Source organism: Rhinatrema bivittatum, chromosome 9, assembly GCF_901001135.1.
Source record: "Rhinatrema bivittatum chromosome 9, aRhiBiv1.1, whole genome shotgun sequence".
In the NCBI taxonomy this organism is placed as follows: Eukaryota; Metazoa; Chordata; class Amphibia; order Gymnophiona; family Rhinatrematidae; genus Rhinatrema; species Rhinatrema bivittatum.
Genome location: NC_042623.1, coordinates 256,726,186 through 256,746,877, shown reverse-complemented (window position 1 = coordinate 256,746,877; position 20,692 = coordinate 256,726,186). Strand labels below are relative to the sequence as shown.

The following is a 20,692-nucleotide window of genomic DNA, read 5'->3' as shown; positions in this document are numbered from 1 at the left end:
CTTTGCTCTCAGGCGGAACCATCCTGAAAGCAGACTTTCTTTCTGTAATCTCTTAATGTGGACCAGGCTGAGTGCTTGCTCCCATTCTGTTAAGGAGGATCTCCCTTGCACTCCTTTACAGTACCAGAAAGTAAACTGAATACCTTCCTTGAACCCATTCTGATTTCAGTACCGGGATCACTACTCCTATCTGGATGATGTGCTCCTATCTGGATCCCTTCCTCTTTAGACAAGAGCTGTATGGGGACAATATGAAAGCACCTAAAATACGGCGGGAAATTTCCAAGGCAAAACAATCTCTCATAACCTCCAAAACCCAATGGTCTGAAGTGATATGGACCAACCTCTGATAAAATAAAGATAGATGACCACCTATTTATATTTCTGGAGTAAGGATTTTCAAACCTTCACTGAGCATTACAAGTAACCACTCACTGTCCCATCTCTTTCTCCTCTCTTGTCCCCTCCAAAAGGCTGGGATCTATGAAATGGATGACTTTTCTAGATTCCAGACATTTTTCCAAGATGATAATGTTTATAATCTCTAAAGTGATTCCTATCTGGAGAAATCTGAGAGAGGAAACGGGGGCTTTTTCTGATAGGATATACTCTACCTTAACCAGGATGGAACCAGGCTGCTGGCACTAACCTTTAAAAATGAAATAGAGCAGTTTATAAATTAGATGATGGGGGAAAGCTTACAGTTGCTCAGATGTGTATAGTTCAGAATGATGTTTCTTTAAAGGATACTAATAAAACAGCAAAGTGTTATGGACAGTGAGCCCTTGAGGCTGAGGCATGACTGACACAGCCTAGAAGGTGAACCCATTAAGTCCATGCCATCAATAGGCAGACATGCTCAGGGACTAGGTCTAAGTTTCATCTTTATCAAACCCTGTCACCGCAGTTAAGACCTTGGGTTCAGGGGTCGGCAGGACTTAGGCAAAGTCCCAGTGAGCGAAGGAAATCCAAGAACAGACCAATGGTCAGAACAGGTAGCATACAAGGGAAGTTGGATACTAGCTAGAGGATGTGGCAGGCAGCGTTCATGCAGAGTCAGATAACAGGCCAAGGTCAGGTACAAGAGATCAGTCCAAGAGGAAGCTGTTATAATCTGGCTGCTGGATACTCCCATTGAAGGAGGAGTTAGCAATCTGTTACGGAATCTGCCAAGGAGTTAGCAATCTGCTAGCGCTTACCCCGCCAGGAGGGCGGAGTGAGTGATCTGGTATCGATCAGCTCCTCCCAAAGGGAGGAGATAGCAATCTGATAGGCTTGGCTCCTGTAGGAGGAGGAGTTTAGCAATCTGTTAGTGCTCTGCTTCCCCAGAGGGAAGGAGTAGCAACTGTTATGCTTTGTTCCTGTAGAAATATGAGCCAGCAACCTGTATGATCCCCACGGGGAGATAGCTATCTGTTATGGATCAGCTTCCGCAGAAAGAGGAGTAATGGTCTGATGTGGGTTGGCTCCCACAGAGAGGCAGATGATAATACCGCTCTATTAGTGTAAGGAGTAACACTTAGTTGAATTAGTGAATCCCTGGGCCGATGGCAGCGCCCTCAAATGGAGATCCTGAGAGGGACCACCAGCTAGGCTGGAGTATTGAGACAAACACAGATAGTTCTTTATTAGACTGGGAGTAGAACCACCAGAGGTGGCAGTAGTGAGTTGATGTACCCGGCAGGGCTGAAGTCCCTCTGATACTGGAACTACGATCTCTGAGTTGCTGAGCTGTAAGTAGAGACTATAGGTAGTGAGTAGACAGGGTATGCTGGACATAACCAGTGGTAGATATTACACTCACAATTGTAGATATCTGTAATGTCTTCTATGCAACAGAGAGTCTTCAATATTCAGGAATAGGAGCCGCAGGCGAGTACTGGTTCCTATAGGCAGTCTGAAATAGAACTCACAATAACTGTGTATGCGATGGCTTCTGGAATAGGAGAGAGGCTAGGAGAGATTTAGGAACATAGGCCCTCGTCGAGCGAGTACCGGTTCCTATCTGTTAATCTGTAATAGTAATCCATAAGATATAGGTATGTGATATCTTCTGAGGAAGAAGAGAGTCTGAGAAAGGTATTAGGAACATAGGCCCTCGTGGAGCGAGTACTGGTTCCTATCTGCAAACTGCAAAGGTAACTCACGATCTCCGTACCTGCGATAAAGACTTAGACTGAAAGGAGTCTTAGAGATTAGGAACAAGGGCCCTCGTGGAGTGAGTACCGGTTCCTGTCTGTAATAGGACTCACTGTGTTCACTTCTGCGATCGCCTGCAGGCAATAGGAATCTTCTGAGTCTTCGGGATTGTAGGCCCTCGAGGAGCAAGTACCGGATCCCGTCCAACAATCTGAAATCAAGAAGAGAGAGAGCGGAGGCCCCGAGGAGCAGGTACTCCTGGTAAGTTTGAAAAGGCTGAGCAGTGGAGAAAGATTTCCCCTTGCTGACTCGGATCATTGTTGCAAGTAGCGTGGACTGCCGAAGCAAGTCCCGTTGGAGTTCCTTGCTAACTTGTTTGTAGTTAGCAAACAAAGACCTTTTAAATTGAAAACGGATGACATCACTATGGGGGGACACCCCCGAGGTTCGCGCCCTTGCTGGTACAAAGTCTGTAGCACACGCGCACTCCCTTACATCATCAGGAACATGGCGGATCCATAGCGTCAAGCCAGCCCGGGGATTCCGGGACCAAGAGGCGGGGAGAAGCCGCGGCTGCATCTGTCCGTCTGAGCCGAAGGGAGTCGCCACAAAGGTAGAGAGGGTGGAGAGAGGGCGAGAATAGGCACGAACGCAACAGAAGCAAAGGTCAAGACAAGGAGAAGAGGGAGTCAAGAGCAAGGCAAGGGCAGGAGCAGGAGACACAGACAGAAGCAGGAACATAGGAGGCACAAAGAGGATCAGGAACCACAGAGTAGCAACATGCACTGCAGAGCAGAAGGACCTGTTGCTAAGGCACTGGCTGGTCACAAGTGACTTCCTTATATAATCATGCAGGAAGTGATATCATCAGCCAGCACCAAAGGAAGTCCTGGCTGGAGGACCTGTAAAAGGGGTTCAGATCTACAGGAAAGTCAGCCATGTACTTGGGATGCAGCATGATGCCAGAGGCTACGTCATCGGCACTTCATATTAGAGGTGAGGGGCATTACAGTAAGTTAGGGCATCCTGACAGAGAGGCTACAATAAATGTTATAATAGCCAAGATGCCTTTAAATAAAGAGCAGACAGAGCAGAAAGATTCAAAATTACCCCTGTCAAGTAATAAGCAGATTGTTAATACAAACAAAACATACTTTGAAATGTCAGTATCCAAATGCTAGAAATCTAAAACATAAGATAGGAGATTTAGAATATATAGCTCTGAATGAAGAGGTAGATATAATTGGCATGTTACACCTTGTGGAAGGAGGATAACCAGTGGGACACTGTGATACCAGGGTACAAATTTTATTCCCATGATAGGATGGCTCAAATTGGTAGGGATGGTGCTATATGTTAAAGAGGACATAGCGTCAAACAGGATAAAAGTTGTGCAGGAAACAAAATGCACTGTAGAATCTTTATGGATAGAAATTCCATATGAGAAGGGAAAGAGAATAGTAGTAGTGGTGTACTACCTTCCACCTGGACAAAATGAACAGATGATGAAATGCTAACAGAAATTAAGGAGATGGGGGCAAGATGGCGGCATGAACCAATTGTTTGCTCTTAGTGCTGGTTACCTCTAAAGGTTTTTCAAAGAAATGCCTGCTAAGAGAAAGGGGAAAATCCGAGTCTTCCGGTCAGACCAGGATATCCCAACAGCACAACGCCTTATTACCTCTTTTGTACCTGGGAAGGCTACAGTGAAGGTGGGAGAAGCCCCTGCTGCGAGGATCGATGAGGAAGCATCAATTTTGCTGGGGGAGATTACCCTCAGTCCCTTGGATCCTCGTTCTCCTTTGGTCGTCGCTTCCCCTGACTTCCTGCTGGCTGCCGAGTCACGGAACAATGATGTGACTCCTGCAACACTGATGGGAGGGGGCCAGCAAGAAGGAGAATCTGCGACGCTGACACAGCCTCGTGAAGCCCTGGAGACATTGGGAGCTGTAGGGCTGACCTCAGTGTCTCCCATGTCGACTCCGATTGGGGAGAGGGAGCTGGAGGCCTCGGGCAGAACCATGGATGGAGAGGGGGAAGATTGCTGGCTGGAGTATCACCGGTAGGGAAAATGGGTGATTTACAGCTTTGTTCTCATTTTCAAATGTCCCCAAAGCCAGCTATAGTTACACCGGAGGTAATTTGGGACCCAGTATCTGCAGTGGGCAATTCTATGGGGGAATATAGCAATAAACTGGACTATCTTGGTAAAAAAATGAAAACCCATGAAGTACAGCTAAGTGAAACGAAACCACAGCTTGACACAGTGGAAACAGAATTACAGAGGTCCTAAGACTGCAATGTAAAACTGATAAAAGATGTAAACAGTGTCTCACACAGGATGGAACATTTGGAAAATTATACGAGACATTTAAATCTACATTTCTTAAATTTTCCAAAATTTGTGGGAGAATCTCCTAATATTACATTTAAGAAGTATTTCTTGGAGATTTTGAGCTGCCACTCAAAACCAAGCAGAGATTTTGGATAACTTGACTCAATTCCTGGAGGATTCCCCGGTTGAGTACTATGAACGTGCAACTCTAATGGTATCTTTTATAACCAAATAAGATGTAAGCGAAGTAATGAAAAGATATTTTAGGTCTATAGAAGTTTCCTTTCTTGGTTCACAGATTCATATATATCCTGACTTCGCACGAGTCGCGCAAGATAGAAGGAGATAATTCCTTGTTATGAGAGCTCAGTAGTTTCTATGGGATACTCCTTTATTCTGAGATACCCTTGTAAATGTATTGTTAAGTCACCTAAAGAATGTTATGCATTTTTCTTTCCCGAGCAGTTGAAATTGTTTATTAATGCAATCATCACCTCCCCTGATAATGCTAGGTCTGAGGATTCATAATTGAAAGGATCGCTTTCTTTCACGTTAAGTCTATTACAAGCAAATGTTATTTGTTATATCTCTCTTTGTATTCACCCCCTTTGTCTTTATGTTTCTTAATGGGAAAATGCAAGGTTTCTGGTAATATGTATGAATTACTTTGTTCTATTTGGGAATTACTGCATTTTTGTTTTCAAATAGTGAGAATTGTCTTGCTGTGTATTGTTAAAATGATAAAAAGAAAATAAAAATAAAAAAAGAAATTAAGGAGATTAACAAAGGGGTTCAAAAAGGTTTGGATAAGTTCTTGGAGGAGATGTCCATTAACTGCTATTAATCAAGTTTACTTAGGGAATAGCCACTGCTATTAATTGCATCAGTAGCATGGGATCTTCTTAGTGTTTGGGTAATTGCCAGGTTTGGCCTCTGTTGGAAACAGGATGCTGAGCTTGATGGACCTTTGGTCTGACCCAGCATGGCAATTTCTTATGTTCTTAAAATTAGCACCACAGTAATAATGGGTGATTTCAATAACCCCAGTATTGATAAGGTGAACGTAACATCAAGACATGCTAAGGAGGTAAAGTTTCTAGATGAAATAAATGATGGCTTCATGGAGCAGCTGGTAAAAGAATCAACAAGAGGAGGAACTATTTTAGACCTAATCTTTAGCAGAACATATGATTTGGTGTGAAAGGTAACAGTGTGGGGGCCATTTGGTAAAAGTGTTCTTAACATGATCAAATTTGACTGGATAACTGGAGGGAGGACACTAAGGAAATTTATTGCAATAGCATTTAACTTTCAAAAGCAAGAAAATTATAAAATGAAGAAAATGGTTAGGAACAAAAACTGAAAAACTACAAAGGATAAAAGATGAATTTTAACAGCCTGACGCACGCCAAAACCAGGAGATATATGAATATGTTGGGCCAGCGCGCGCCGAACGGATTTTAAAAGCCACCTTAATATGTGCATCTCTCCCTCTTTGTGCAAAAAAATATTTTTTCAAAGAATGAATGGGTCATGGGTGTGGTTTGAGTGGGGCATGGACATTCCTGGATTTCACATTGAAACCAGTGCATAAACACTTACGCCCACAAGTGCATGCCGGGATCCCCTGCCACGTAACTTTACTTCTGCTATGGATGGCGTGTAAGTTATAAAACAAAAAATTATAAAGATCAGCGGAGGGTAAGGATCAGGCTAAAAGGGGTGAAGGGAGGCTATTTAAAAAGGGGGAATTAGGAAGGCCTAACCCTTACCTGAGCGAACTGGGAACAAACTGTGAAAATGTCCAGTTGTGTCAATGTGTGTGGCTTTTAAAATTCCCCCACTTACGCTGTAGAAGTGTTATTTCTGCCCATAGCCTATTTGATACCATGCGTGTGTATACACGCGTATGGTATAAAAAAGATGCATCCATGGGTGTAAGTCAGAAACTGCGCACACATGTGCGCATGCACACCTGTTTAAAAGTTACTGTTTAAGAGTTTACATCAAGCATGGACGCTGTGTAAAAATACCATCTTGAAAGCTCAGACCAGATGCATTACACGCACTAAAACAAGAGGAAGGAAAGTCAAACGATTGCTGACATGGTTAAAAGGTGAGGAAAGCGAGAGGCTATATTTTGAAGGCATGAATAAACAAATGAGGTGATCAAATTTGCTGATGATTTAAAACCATTCAAAGTTGTTAAATCAGAAGAGAATTTGAGAAGTTGCAAGAGAACCTTGTGAGACTGGGAGACTGTGCATGCAAATGGGTGAAGACATTGAGATGGTAACTTTAAAAGAAGCGCATATGTGCCCGCCCAAGTGCACGCATACTATTTAAAAAAAAAATCTAGTGCTCGTATGTGTGCTCCTAACTTTAAGCAGTTAGATGAGTAAATGTTATTAGCATGTCTTTCCTTAGGATTTGTAAGCTTTTACATGCGCAAGTGCACACAAGGGCAGATTTTAAAAGCCCTACGCGTGTAAATCCAGGAGGATTTACACGCGTAGGGGGGTTACGTGCTCCAGGCCTATTTTCAAAAGGCCCAGCGACATGCGTAAAGTCCCGGGACACGTGTAAGTCCCGGGGCTTGAAAAAATGGGCGGCCTGGGGGCGGGACGAAGGAGGGGGCATGGCCAGAGGCCTCCGTATGGCCATTGGGCTGGAGGATCTAGCAGGCGTAAGTTCAACAACAAAGGTACGGGGGGGGGGGGTTCGGGCTGGGGGGCGGGACAGGTAGGGGAAGGGAGGGGAAGGTGGTGGGGGGAAACATGGAAAGTCAGCTGGTCTCCCCGAGGGCTCGGCGCACGCAAGTTGAACTAGTGTGCACCCCCTTGCGCCCGCCAACCCCTGATTTTGTAACATGCGCGCTGCTGCGTGTGCATGTTATAAAATCGGGCGTACATTTGTGCGCGCCGGGTATCACGCACAAATGTAGGCCGTGCGTGTAACTTTTAAAATCTGCCCCACATTTTAAAACATGTGGGCGTTAAGAAAATAACCAGTTTGGCCACTTAGTTCACCAGTTTGCCTAGTCTACCTCTAGGTCTTCAAGATTTCTCTGGTTCATCTTGCACTCCCCCCAGTTTACCCAGATCCATCACCCAATCAGCTTTTGGCTATAACGAGTTTTCTTCTGATTTACACCTGAAAAAGAGCAGAAATAAATATGGCCAGGTAACAGCCCAATGCTTGCTGTGCTAGATTTAAAATCGGGATTTATGCATGTAAATGTTGGCCCTGCCCCCATTTTGGCACGTTCTGCTGCATGTGCACATATACGCGCATAATAAAAATTTGCCCGGTTTAAAACAAGAGTTGCTTGCGCTAAGCCCTTATACTTGTGCATATGGGCCTTTTAATGCAAGCAACTCTTACAATTCACTCTAAATGTGGACAAGTGGAAAGTGATGCACTTAGAGAAGAGCAACCAAAATTATAGCTACAAGATGCAAGATTCCACAATGAGAGTTACCTCCCAGAAAAAAGATCAAGCTAATATGTTAAAATCCTCTGTTCTATGTGTGGCGGCAGGCAAGAAAGCAAATAAAATGCTAGGACTTATTAGGAAAGGAATGGAGAATAAAACAGAGAATATCATAATGCCTCTGTATCACTCCATGGTGCGACCACACCTTCAGTATTGTGTGCAATTTGGGTCAGCGCATCTCAAAAAAGATATAGCAGAATTAGAAAATATATAGAGAATGATAAGGGGGATGGAAAAATTCTCCTGTGAGGAAAGGCTAAAAAGGTTAGGGCTCTTCAGCTTGGAGAAGAGACGACTGAGGGGAGATATGATAGAAGTCTATAAAATAATGAATGAAGCGGAACAGGTAAACGCAAATTGGTTGTTTACACGTTCATAAAGTACAAAGATTAGAGGACACACAATTAAATTGCTAGGTAATACATTTAAGACAAATAGGAGAAAATAATTTTGTACTCAACACATAATTAAACTCTGGAATTCATTGTTGTGGTTCTGGCTGCGAGTACCGCGGCCAGGCCCTTACCTCCGGGTTCCCGGACCTGCTCCCGCTTCCAGAGGCCTGGTTTGCGGCATGGTTGGCGGAGTTCCCACTGGGGATGCGCCGCTGCGAGCCCTCCTGTGGACGCCCGGCTCCTAGGCGCGCGTGCGTGCCACTTGGGCGCTTTTCTAGGCCGTTTTCTGCCAGTGGTGACTCCGCCCAACTCCTGACGTCAGACGCCACGGCCTTGATAAGCCGGCCGTGGCCATCCAGTCTTTGCCTTGCAATGGGTTAAACTCCCGGTTTCCTGTTGCGCTGTGCCCCGGAATGACTCGCCTTGCTTCGTCGCTCCATTCCTGCTATAGTACCTGCTGGTTCCTGCTTGCTTGCTACAGTACCTGCTGGTTCGTGCCTGCCTGCTCAGTACCGGTTTGGTTCCTGCCAGCCTGCTACAGTACCTGGTTGGCCCCAGTCCGCCTGCTACAGTTCTTGCCTGGTTCCAGTACCCGAATCCTGCTACAGTTCCTGCCTGGTTCCAGTACCCGAATCCTGCTACTGTTCCTGCCTGGTTCCAGTACCCGAATCCTGCTACTGTTCCTGCCTGGTCCCAGTACCCGAGTCTCGCTACAGTTCCTGTCTGGTTCCAGAACCCGAACCCAGTTACAGTATTGCTACTGTTCTGTTACCTGTTCTGATCCACAACCCGCCTAAGTCCCAGCAGTTGGGCTCCTCCCAGGGGAGTACCAGCTTCCAGGGTGAAGAGCATCTACGTCCTGCCTGAACATCTGCCTCCCAGCCTGCTACTCACTAGAAACTTTGACCATCTTTCCCAGTCTCCTGCAGGTCGGCCCAAGGGTCCACTAAACAGAGACTCCCATAACATTCATTGCCAGAAGATGTGGTACAAGCTATAAGTATAGTTGGGTTTAAAAAAATGTTTGGACAAGTTTCTGGAAGAAAAGCCCAGAAAAAAATGATTAAGATGTACTTGGAGAAATCCACTGCTTATCCCTGGGATAACCAAATGGAATCTATTGGGATCCTGTCTGGTACTTTTGACCTAGACTGGCCATGGTTGGAAACTGGATACTGGGCTTGATGGACCTTTGATCTGACCAAGTATGGCAAATCGTATGTTCTATTAAGTCGTAGGCTTATTTTCCAGAATTCTGAGTAACTTAGAGTCGTCCCCCCCAAATTCTTGACTAGCTTCTACAACTCCTTCTCAAAAAGGATTCTGGCAAAGCATGCCCTGGATTTGGAATCAGCCACCCAGTTCCTCATTCAAGGCAGACAGTGAGAGGCCACCTCCAAGACCATGGTCCATGTCAATACATAATGAGATCATACAAAGCATTTGTCAGAAAGGCTGTGCCCTCTTTCATATGTGCTGCCTAATCCAGGTATGTACTCATTGAGCTTGTTACTCTATCCTGAAGCTGTTGAGTTCAACAGAGACAGGCCCTTGCCACATAACTACTACAGACCACAGTCTATAGGGCCAATCCAGAAACTTCAAAGAATTTCTTGAGCAGGACAATCTTATGATCCTGAGCATCCTTCAACAATGTTGCCCTTCTGCCAGAATAGTGGTTTTTCTCATAATGGTATAAACCAGCGTATCTACTTTAGGGGCCTTCAGCTTCTCCCCTTCCCCTCCAACTCCTCCCTATAAACTCTTATCACCTTTCCAACCAGCTTCCGGCTAATTTCAATCTGCTGTGACCAATTCCTTCATTGCAAGGAGCAGGGGAAAAGCTTCTATAGGTTTCCTCATATACTTGACCTAATAGAGTCTCCTGCCACTTTGGTCAACTTGATCTGATCCTCTGTGATACCTAGCACTCCCAAAGAACTCACAATCAACGAGGATAGCTGAATCACTGTTGAGTCTTCATTATTCTTGGAAGAAATCTTGCCTTACTCTTAAATATCTCCAAATTCATCCAGGTGTCCCCTTTAAGGGCATTACTGAAGTGCCAGATCTCGAAGACTTTCCTTATCTAAATCCCAATTTACTTCCCAATGGAACTGCTTTTTTTTCTTTTTTGCAGGTTGCCCCGGAAAGACCCCAGAGGCAAAAGAGCACTCTCACCAATTCCTTGTTTTAAAACAGAAGGCTTGATGTTTCTTTATTTACTGAAGTTTATATAGCACCTGATGTAAAAAAACAAAAAACATGGGAGAAAAATGGGAACTGGGTGACAAGGAAGACTGACACAACAGGCTTGAAGTATCAATGAGCTGTCCCAGTGAATAATTTGATAGATTTTCCTATCTTTCCTCTCAGAAGACAGAGACCAAACTAGAGGCCAAAAATCTCTGCTTTCCACAGAGCCATCCAATTCCAAGATACTGCCACTCCTGTCGTGCCAGTGCTGTACCAGTGAGAGCCTTTTGGATTTCAGAAACACCAACTTCAATCCTAAGCCAACCAGAGCCTATCTCAAGGTTTCCTCTCCTTCGTCTGCACACGAATGTCAGTGACCACCGGACCCCATTGCCATGCCACACAGGCTGTGCATGGTGGAGATCCTGGAGTGCTTTATATGCACCCCAACACTGACATCACTCATACTCTACAAGTAATAACTGTGGTCATGGAGACTATAAGCTAGAGCTTGGAGCTGAAGCCAGCCAGAAATGTGCTTCAGGCGGCTTTCTCAGTTCTTCTGCCATTGGGCAAAAACTGCTCCAGTTCTCTTTGTATTTTAAATTGTATCAGTCAGTAAAGATGCACTGTCAGAAGGAGGGAGGAGAGAATTAAGGAAGGAGGTGGACTCAACCCTTTAAGGACAGCACTGGATCTTGAGATCTCACTCCTGGAAGCCGCTGGTCTAGACACACTTAACTAGGGGATCAGACCAGTAGATCTGTCTCCCTAGGAGTTTACTGCCTTTTCTACAATAATCCTCCTTTCCAGGCCAGAACCTGACCTCAGAGCAACATTGGTATGCTAACCTGCTGTCTGCTGGAGGCAAAGAATACTGGCAAACTGAGATAAGCACAGGCCCAGTTGTTCTCTGCCTCCATCTGCTGGTAGGATAGTGTAACTCATTTGCCCGGACTGGTGAGATGAAAAAGAACTTTGATTTACTTTTGTAATGGAATATTTTGCTATAATACGTAACATAATAAAGGCCAGATTTAAGTTTTGGACAAAAGTAAGGAAGTAGAATACAGAAAACCTACAACCGGTTTGCTGTAGAAGGTTTAAACATAACATCTTTTGCATAAGAATTTACTGGGTCATTCATCAAAATGCATTATGGCGTTAACACACGCGATAACGCATTAACGCGTGTGTTAAGACCATCACGCATTCAAAAACAATTGTAATGCATGGTGCAAATGCAAATTTTTGGGAGGGGTGGAATCAGGGAGGAGTTTGGGTGGGATTCAGTTAAATGCGGGGCAGTATCACACGGTTTTAACACTGGAAATAACTACACCTTTTTTCCTGGCGATAGGCTGTGCAATATGCCCGAAATGGCCACAACGCAAAGATGAAATTTTGTACTATGTTATCTCACCCTAGCTTGATGGTACCCTGTTATAGCATCCATCAAGCTAGGGTGAGAGAACATAGTAGAAATTTCATCTTTTTGAGACTTTCCTCACTCCAAATAACATCAAATCTTCACCAAGATCGTACGTCTCACTCTATATGCGAAACTGGCCCCTAAACTATCATCAACACCTCACCTCATTAGATGGCCCTCCTACAGAGATATTAATAGGTGCACACAGTGAGGTCTTCCCCAAAGGTTCTCTTTATCTCTCAAAAATAGGGATTACTGCAGGGCATGCTAAGTTTACTGCATCATGAGGTACTATTGATACAAAGTGGTATCACACTGCATGGTGTGATAATTCAAAAGTTTCCATAAACATGCCCCTGTTATCATGGATGCTATTAACACTTTTTGATGAATCTAGGGGTAATTTCTTGCTATTTAAGGAAGGAAAAAAATGCACAGAAAAAAATATGTGCAAAATGAACTGTGGCTAATGTTGGTCAAAAGTACTGAATTTAACAATCAGGCTGAAAGTTCTTTTCTTTGTTGAGCTACAAACAGGAAAACAAAATGGAGCAGGCTCAGCGTGAAATGAGTAGTGGCTCCATGGCAATGTATGATTTACTGTTCTGGTCTTCTGTTCTTGGGTCAGATGGAGATGCTGCAGAGGCAGCAGTTACATCCTCCAAACAGAGAGGGAGTCATTGTTATCATGCAATAGTGAAACCTAGTGGCTAGATTTAAGGCCCATGATTGCAGAAGTCTAGAAAGAACCTTGGTGCATATCCACCAGCTGAGGACTTTCACTACAATGTCAAGACTGAAGTACATTGAGAGGGGATATAAAATCAGGAAAAAATCCCTGAGTAGTTGCAAGGCTTATGGTGTCAGATCCCAACCCTGGTTCTGATTGAGCTGAAACCCCAAAGGAACAGCAAGAAACCATCATATAAATAATTTAGGTAAACAATTTGAATTATTATAGTTCAAGAATTAAATTTTCATTTAAAGTGGTAGGGCATACATTTTGAAAAAGTACAAAAATAATAATTTCATTGCTGGTAATCTTTAATTCAACTACTTTCTACCATATATGGCACTGTGATAAATATCACAGATCAGGAAGAACCTGTGCCATGTAATAGAAAATAATGTCTTTGCTTTTGATTGCTTACAGTAAATTACTGACATGAACTCAGAAGAGATGACATCAAAGCTGAGTGCAACTGACCAGACTATTGGAAAAGCAAGAAGAAGGAGACACTGTGATGCATTATTTCATTACTAAAACAAGACATATTCTGTTATATTTATCACTGGATTATGCATGCATTTTGAAATACTAAAAATTAATTTTTAATTTTAAAATGCTTTCAAATTATATCATGTTATTGATTGTAAATAAATATGTGGTCTTTCAGTAGTTTTTAGATGTTAGCAAATGTATACTGTACATCATCTAGTTCAACAATTTTCAAAGATGATTCTGGTCTCTCAGGTTCCTTGTCAGATTCTTCAGCTCTAAAAAGAGCAGAGTACTGTTCATGGGCTTCTATTTCTTCAGCTGCAAAGAAAGAAAACAGAGAAATTCCATACCAGTTAAGAACAGATTCACCTGATTTTAAGTTGAACTGAATTTGATTCGGGAATCAATCTTATAATCAACTAGTTGCTCTGGTAGGATAAATATTTAATAACAGAATAAGTACAGTACACACAAAAAGGACAAACTTATTAATGGCCAACCAACCTGTTAAACCATCATCTTCTCCACTCAGACCATCTTGCAACTCATCAAAGAAGGAATGAGGACATTTAAATTCACCCTGATAATGCATAGTAGGTATATGACCTATTGAAGTTCTAAAACACAAGGGAGAGAGAAATAAAAAAATCACAGGATCATCACTATAATCAACACCAAGATTTGAGACAGAGACCAATAAGAGAGAAAAATATTTTTATATGCCCTCTTTAATAAGCACAGAAATTAATTTCTGCTAAAAATGTTTTCAGTGTTAACATCATATAATTGCTGTTTTGATTCCAGATGTGTCTTCATTCTCTGCCCATTTTACTATCTTTTAGCTTATCATTCCTCTCTACACCAGGATTACATACCAGATCAAAAAGTATGGATCCAGCCCAATGGACTTAATCATTCTTTTTCATTTCCCCTAAAAACATTCTGAATAATTTTTGACCATTCATATTGTAGACATGCTTGCTTTACTATATATTGTCTAGTAAAATAAATGCAAGACAAACTGAAACTGAACACACAATACATTAAAACTAGCCAAAAAGCCCATCACAAAATGTTGAGTATAATCAGAGCTCCTTCTCCCCTTAAACCACACAAATATAATAATCCTAAACTCCACAAATGGCACAGTGAACACAATCTTCCCCAAATGCTTGGTGCCCTATTTACCCCCATGTAAACTGCAGTCTTCTGGGCAGGAAAGCTCTGAAGTGCTTCTGCCCTATAGGTTAGCAAATTCAACAGGGTACTGTCAGCACCATACTTCACTCATCTCCTGGAATACGCTCTTGCCAGAGTAAACACTGTGCAAGTGCACGCCAGGCAGACGTATGGCAGGCAACATGCAGACAATGTTAAGGAACTGGCATTTATATGTACAGGGAGACAAAATCAGGGAAGTACAGCAAGAAAGCAGAAAGGGAGTACTATGTTAAATTAACAAAAAAAAATGTACTTTAAAGAAAACCATTAAATTATTTGGGAAGGCAATCTTTAAGAAAGGACATCAGTAGTCATGATAGTTTGCATCTTTAAGCATTTCTTAGCCTTACAAAAAGACAGCTCTACCTATTTTATTGGTTTTCTTTTAACTAATAATATTTTTGGTGGGCTAAAATGATGCTCTGTTTCTATGTGTATAATAAAAAAATTTAGCTATATTGATATACAGTGCCTAGAAGTGCCTTATTTCATATTATGCAGTGTAAAAATACAAGTCAAAAAATAAGATAGGAGTTTATTTCACTGATCTATATAACATATGCTACACTTTCATTGTGAAAGAACAATTATAGAAATATTTCAAAAACAAAGAATAAAAAAACAGGGAGGATAACTTTAAAAACTGCTTGCATGTGCCAATATACACATGTATATGGGTGCATGTAAAGTTGCTATAGTATTTTATAACCTGTGAGTAAACAATGGGCCAGATTTTCAAAGGGATACGCACGTACCCCCTGAAAACCTGCCCCAAGCTCCCCCTGCGCGCGCCGAGCCTATGTTGCATAGGCTTCCGGCGCTTGCAAAGCCCCGGGACGTGCGTAAGTCCCGGGGCTTTCCTGGGGGGGGGGGGCATTTCGGGAGGCGTGTCCAATCCGTGCGTCATTGGGGGCGTGTTGAGGGGGCGTGACGCGTTCAGCACTTCATACGGGGGCGGCGCCACGGGCGTGGTTTCGGCCTGGGGGCATTACGGGGGGGATGGCTGCGGCCTCCGGACCAGCCCCCGGACCGGAACATGGATCGCGGCAGCCAGCCCGGCGCGCGCAAAGTTACGCCTGCTTCGAGCAGGCGTAACTTTCGTGATAGAGGTGAGGGGGGGTTTAGATAGGGCAGGAGGGGTGGGTTAGGTAGGGGAAGGGAGGGGATGGTGGGGGGAGGGCGAAGGAAAGTTCCCTCCGAGGTCGCTCTGATTTCGGAGCGGCCTCGGAGGGAACGGAGGTAGGCTGCGCGGCTCGGCGCGAGCAGGCTGCCGATTTTGGGCAGCCTTGCGCGCGCCGACCCCGGATTTTAATGGATAGGTGCGGCTACGTGCGTATCTATTGAAATCCTGCGTACTCTTGTTCGCGCCTGGTGTGCGAACAAAAGTACGTGTGTGCGCAGATTTATAAAATCTGCCCCAATATATGCAGGTTATAAAATATGAGTATATATACACACAAAAATGCTCACTTATGTAAAATCTGCAAGCCATGCAGAAAAACATGAAATATAATGGCAGAAAAATACCAAAAGGCCTATCTAGCCTGCCCATCCATCGAATTAGTTTAGCATTATAATTCCCATCACTTCCTTAGTGATCCCCTGTATATAGAAACATAGGTTTTGGACTTACCAGCTAAGTAGCGGCACTTATCCAGATAAGTTCCAATTTATCTTGCTAAATAGCGTCAAAGCTGCTACTTAGCTGGATAAGTCTAAAAAGTGCTACTTTTCCATCTATGTTGTGCTTTTCTGATGTATCCAGCTATGTGAGATAGCTGGAAAAGTTTTAAAAAGCACTACTTAGCCAGATAAGTCTTAAACTGCTATCTTAAGCGGCTATGTCAGATAGCCAGATAAATCTACCAGTGCTACTTAGTGGGTTAAATCAGATAGCTGGCTAAGTAGCACTGGTAGACTTATCTGGCTATTGGACTTAGCTGGATAAGTAGCGGTTTAAGACTTATCCTTCTAAGTAGTGCTTTTTCCCAGACTTGTCCGGTTATCATACTTAGCTGGGTAAGTTGACAAAAGCTACTTAGACGGTCAAGTAGCACTTTTCAGACTTATCTAGCTAAGTAATGCCTTGCTGCTACCTAGCTGTATAAGTCCAAACTTGTCCATCTAATTAACAGCAAAGGCACTATTTAGCCGGATAAGTCAAATTTAGCTGTATAATTGTGTGCAAATGACATATATTTCCAAATTTAAAGGGATACACAGCTAGATTTTACACGTATAATTTTGATGCAAGTACCCCTAACAAAGGTTGGAAGATTTTCTAACATGCGCTTGGCAATGAAATAACCAATTTTATATAATTAGTCTATCAGTTTGCCCAGTCCATCTGCAGCTCCTGAAAACCTCTTGTGTCTTCAGCCTTAAGTTCTCCCATATACCCAGACCCCTCATCCAGTCATTTTTCACTTTTATGATGTTTATGATCACTTACTCCTGATATTGAGCAGGAGTAAATATAAGCAAGAAAGATGCTATATATACATGCACAAATTGCTTATAAAATAGCAGTTTACTTGCATAAATGATGGTCCCTCCCTAGAACACCCTGGCACATCCTTGCCCCGCCCCTTTTTTACATGTGTAAATTTATTCACAGACCCTGATTTACACATGGTTGTTGAGGTTTCTAAAATAGCATATATTTGCAGTATATACTATTTTATATGCGTAAGTGCTATTTTTTGTGTGCAACTTTTGAAAATTCACCTTAAAATGTCTAGCCTGCATTAGTCCTCACACCCTTTGACAGCAAACTCAAATTAGCTCTAGTTTTAAAAACTGTTTAATGAGGTCCATAATAAGTTAAATAGAGCCCATTATAGTAGTTGAGCAGATTCAAAAACTCCTGGATGAAGAATCAAGATGTTTCTGTCATATCAAGTGAATTTGAAGCAAAGATCAAAACATGCCAAAAAAGAAGGTGGTGTAAGAACTCCAGAATAATGTAATTCAAAGGTATAGATTGAGGGAAGGCTACAAGAAAATGTTAAAATGTTTGAATATCTCTTGGAGCAGTGTGTGATCCATCACTGTAACGAGGTAACAGTTTGGCATCACCAAGATACTGCTGCGATCAGGCTGTCCCTCCAAGACAATAGTCATACGTTAAGTAAACTGCTGCGAAAGTTCACTATGGTGCTTTAGATTACTTTCAAAGAACTATAGAGGTCTCTAGCTGAAACTGGAAAAATGTTCATTGTTCAGTTTCAGTATTACTCCACAAACATGGCCTATATAAGAGATTGCTAAAAGGAAGACACTGCTAAAGAAAAGCCATATGATGTGGAAAAGCCATGTATCATTTGCAAAGAAACACTTAGGGGACATTGCACACATTTGGGAGAAGGTTTTGTTATTCTATGAGATTAAAGTGGAACCTTTTAGTCTCAATGCTAAGAGATGTATGTGACATAAAGCACAGTATATCAACCTACTAACACCATCCCTACAGTAAAGCATGATGGATGCAGCATTATGATGTGGGGAGGCTTTGTAGTAGTGGGAAAAATAGAGACTTATGAAGATCAAGGGAAAAATGGATGATGCAAAGTGTAAGCAGATCCTAGAGGAAAATCTTTTCTAGTGTGCCAAAACCTTGTGACTGAGAAGATTTACTTTTCAGCAGGAAAGTGATCCTAAGCACAAAGCAAAAGCAACAATGAAATGGCTCAGCAAAAAGAAAGTGAATCCAACAGAAATTCTGTGGTAAGATTTAATGACTGCCACCCACAGATGATCTCCAGCCAACTTGAAAGAATCTGAGCTTTTCTGCCATAAGAACATAAAAACATAAGAGCATGCCATCCTGGGTCAGATCAAGGGTCCATCAAGCCCAGCATCTTGTCTCCAACAGTGGCCAATCCAGGCCATAAGAACTTGGCAAGTTCCCAAAAACTAAGTCTATCCCATGTTACTGTTGCTAGTAATAGCAGAATCTATTTTCTAAGCCAACTTAATTAATAGCAGGTAATGGACTTCTCCTCCAAGAACTTTTCCAATCTATTTTTAAACCCAGCTATACTAACTGCACTAACCACATCCCCTGGTAACAAATTCTAGAGTTTAATTGTGCAGTGAGTGAAAAAGAACTTTCTCTGATTAGTTTTAAATGTGCCACATGCTAACTTCATGGAGTGCCCCCTAGTCCTTCTATTATCCAAAAGAGTAAATAACTGATTCACATCTACCCGTTCTAGACTTCTCATGGTTTTAAACACCTCAATCATATCCCCCCTCAGCCGTCTCTTCTCCAAGCTGAAAAGTCCTAACCTCTTTAGTCTTTCCTCATAGGGGAGCTGTTCCATTCCCCTTATCATTTTGGTAGCCCTTCTCTGTACCTTCTCCATTGCAATTATATCTTTTTTGAGATGCGGCGACCAGAATTGTACACAGTATTCAAGGTGCTGTCTCACCATGGAGTGATACAGAGGCATTATGACATTTTCCATTTTATTCACCATTCCTTTTCTAATAATTCCCAACATTCTGTTTGCTTTTTTGACTGCCGCAGCACACTGCACCGACGATTTCAATGTGTTATCCACTATGACACCTAGATCTCTTTCTTGGGTTGTAGCACCTAATATGGAACCCAACATTGTGTAACTATAGCATGGGTTATTTTTCCCTATATGCATCATCTTGCACTTATCCACATTAAATTTCATCTGCCCTTTTGATGCCCAATTTTCCAGTCTCACAAGGTCTTCCTGCAATTTATCACAATCTGCTTGTGATTTAACTACTCTGAACAATTTTGTATCATCTGCAAATTTGATTATCTCACTCGTATTTCTTTCCAGATCATTTATAAATATATTGAAAAGTAAGGGTCCCAAAACAGATCCCTGAGGCACTCCAGTGCCTACTCCCTTCCACTGAGAAAATTGTCCATTTAATCCTACTCTCTGTTTCCTGTCTTTTAGCCAGTTTGCAATCCACAAAAGGACATCGCCACCTATCCCATGACTTTTTACTTTTCCTAGAAGCCTCTCATGAGGAACTTTGTCAAACATCTTCTGAAAATCCAAGTATACTACATCTACCGGTTCACCTTTGTCCACATGTTTATTAACTCCTTCAAAAACGTGAAGCAGATTTGTGAGGCAAGACTCGCCTTGCGTAAAGCCATGCTGACTTTGTTCCATTAAACCATGTCTTTCTATATGTTCTGTGATTTTGATGTTTAGAACACTTTCCACTATTTTTCCTGGCACTGAAGTCAGGCTAACCGGTCTGTAGTTTCCCAGATCACCCCTGGAGCCCTTTTTAAATATTGGGGTTACATTAGCTATCCTCCAGTCTTCAGGTACAATGGATGATTTTAATGATAGGTTACAAATTTTTACTAATAGGTCTGAAATTTCATTTTTTAGTTCCTTCAGAACTCTGGGGTGTATATCATCCAGTCTCTGATGAAGTAAATTCATGAGTATTGGCAACCGAAGAGGACTGAAAATAAACAGAAGCCAGAGGTCCACTTACCAAGGCCTCCACAACTATTCCGGAGCCAGTAGAATAACCAGTCCTGAGTGTCCTGCTATTTTCTGAAGCACTCTGCTGACCATGGATCAAGGAAGGAAGACATACAGCATATTGTCCTGTGGCTAAAATTGTACCAGAGCATTCATACCAGCTGCTCGAGGATCCTATCTATGGCTGTAAAAACAGTGAACCTTCAAATTCATGCTGCTTGCCATCAAATCTAGCACCAGCTGACCCCATTGGGAAATGATTAACTGGAAGACACTGTTTGCCAGTTCTCATTCCCCTGGGTCCAGATCGTGATGACGGAGCTAATCCGCTTGAACTTTGTCAACACCTGCTATGTGAGATGCTGACAGGGCCTAAAGCTATGTTTCTACCCACAGTAAAAGAATATCCATTTTCAGAGAAACTTGATGACTCCGAGTTCCCCCCTGATGATTTAGGTATGCTGCTACATTGCTCTGTTTGACATCACCCTTACTTCTCACCGATCAATCTGCAAACTGCAGAAGAACCAACCAAATTACACACGCTTCTGGGCATTGTGAACCAGCTTTGTTCCTTGGAAGACCACTGTCACTGAGCCACCAGCTCCTGGCAGTGACCTCCCAAACCCTTGAATCTCGTATCTGTGGTCACCACTGTTCAAACTGGAACTGCCAACTCCATTTTCTTGGCCACATGTCTCGTTTCAGCCTCCAGCTCAAGTTCTGTTGCACCTTCTAGGGAAGAGACAATCTCATCCAGT

The 20,692-nt window shown here is 42.6% G+C and overlaps 1 protein-coding gene across 16 annotated transcripts in view; it reads right to left on the bottom strand.

Annotated features, from left to right (window-relative positions):
- ZBBX (zinc finger B-box domain containing) overlaps positions 1-20,692 on the bottom strand; it is an 881,823-nt gene that overhangs the window by 426,905 nt on the left and 434,226 nt on the right. For all 16 annotated transcript variants that reach the window (XM_029616113.1, XM_029616112.1, XM_029616111.1 and 13 more), the window contains 2 exons: positions 13,720-13,832; positions 13,424-13,533 (listed from right to left, as the gene is read on the bottom strand). In XM_029616113.1, the coding sequence (XP_029471973.1) occupies positions 13,424-13,533; positions 13,720-13,832 (223 nt within the window). The remainder of the gene's footprint in view (positions 1-13,423; positions 13,534-13,719; positions 13,833-20,692) is intronic.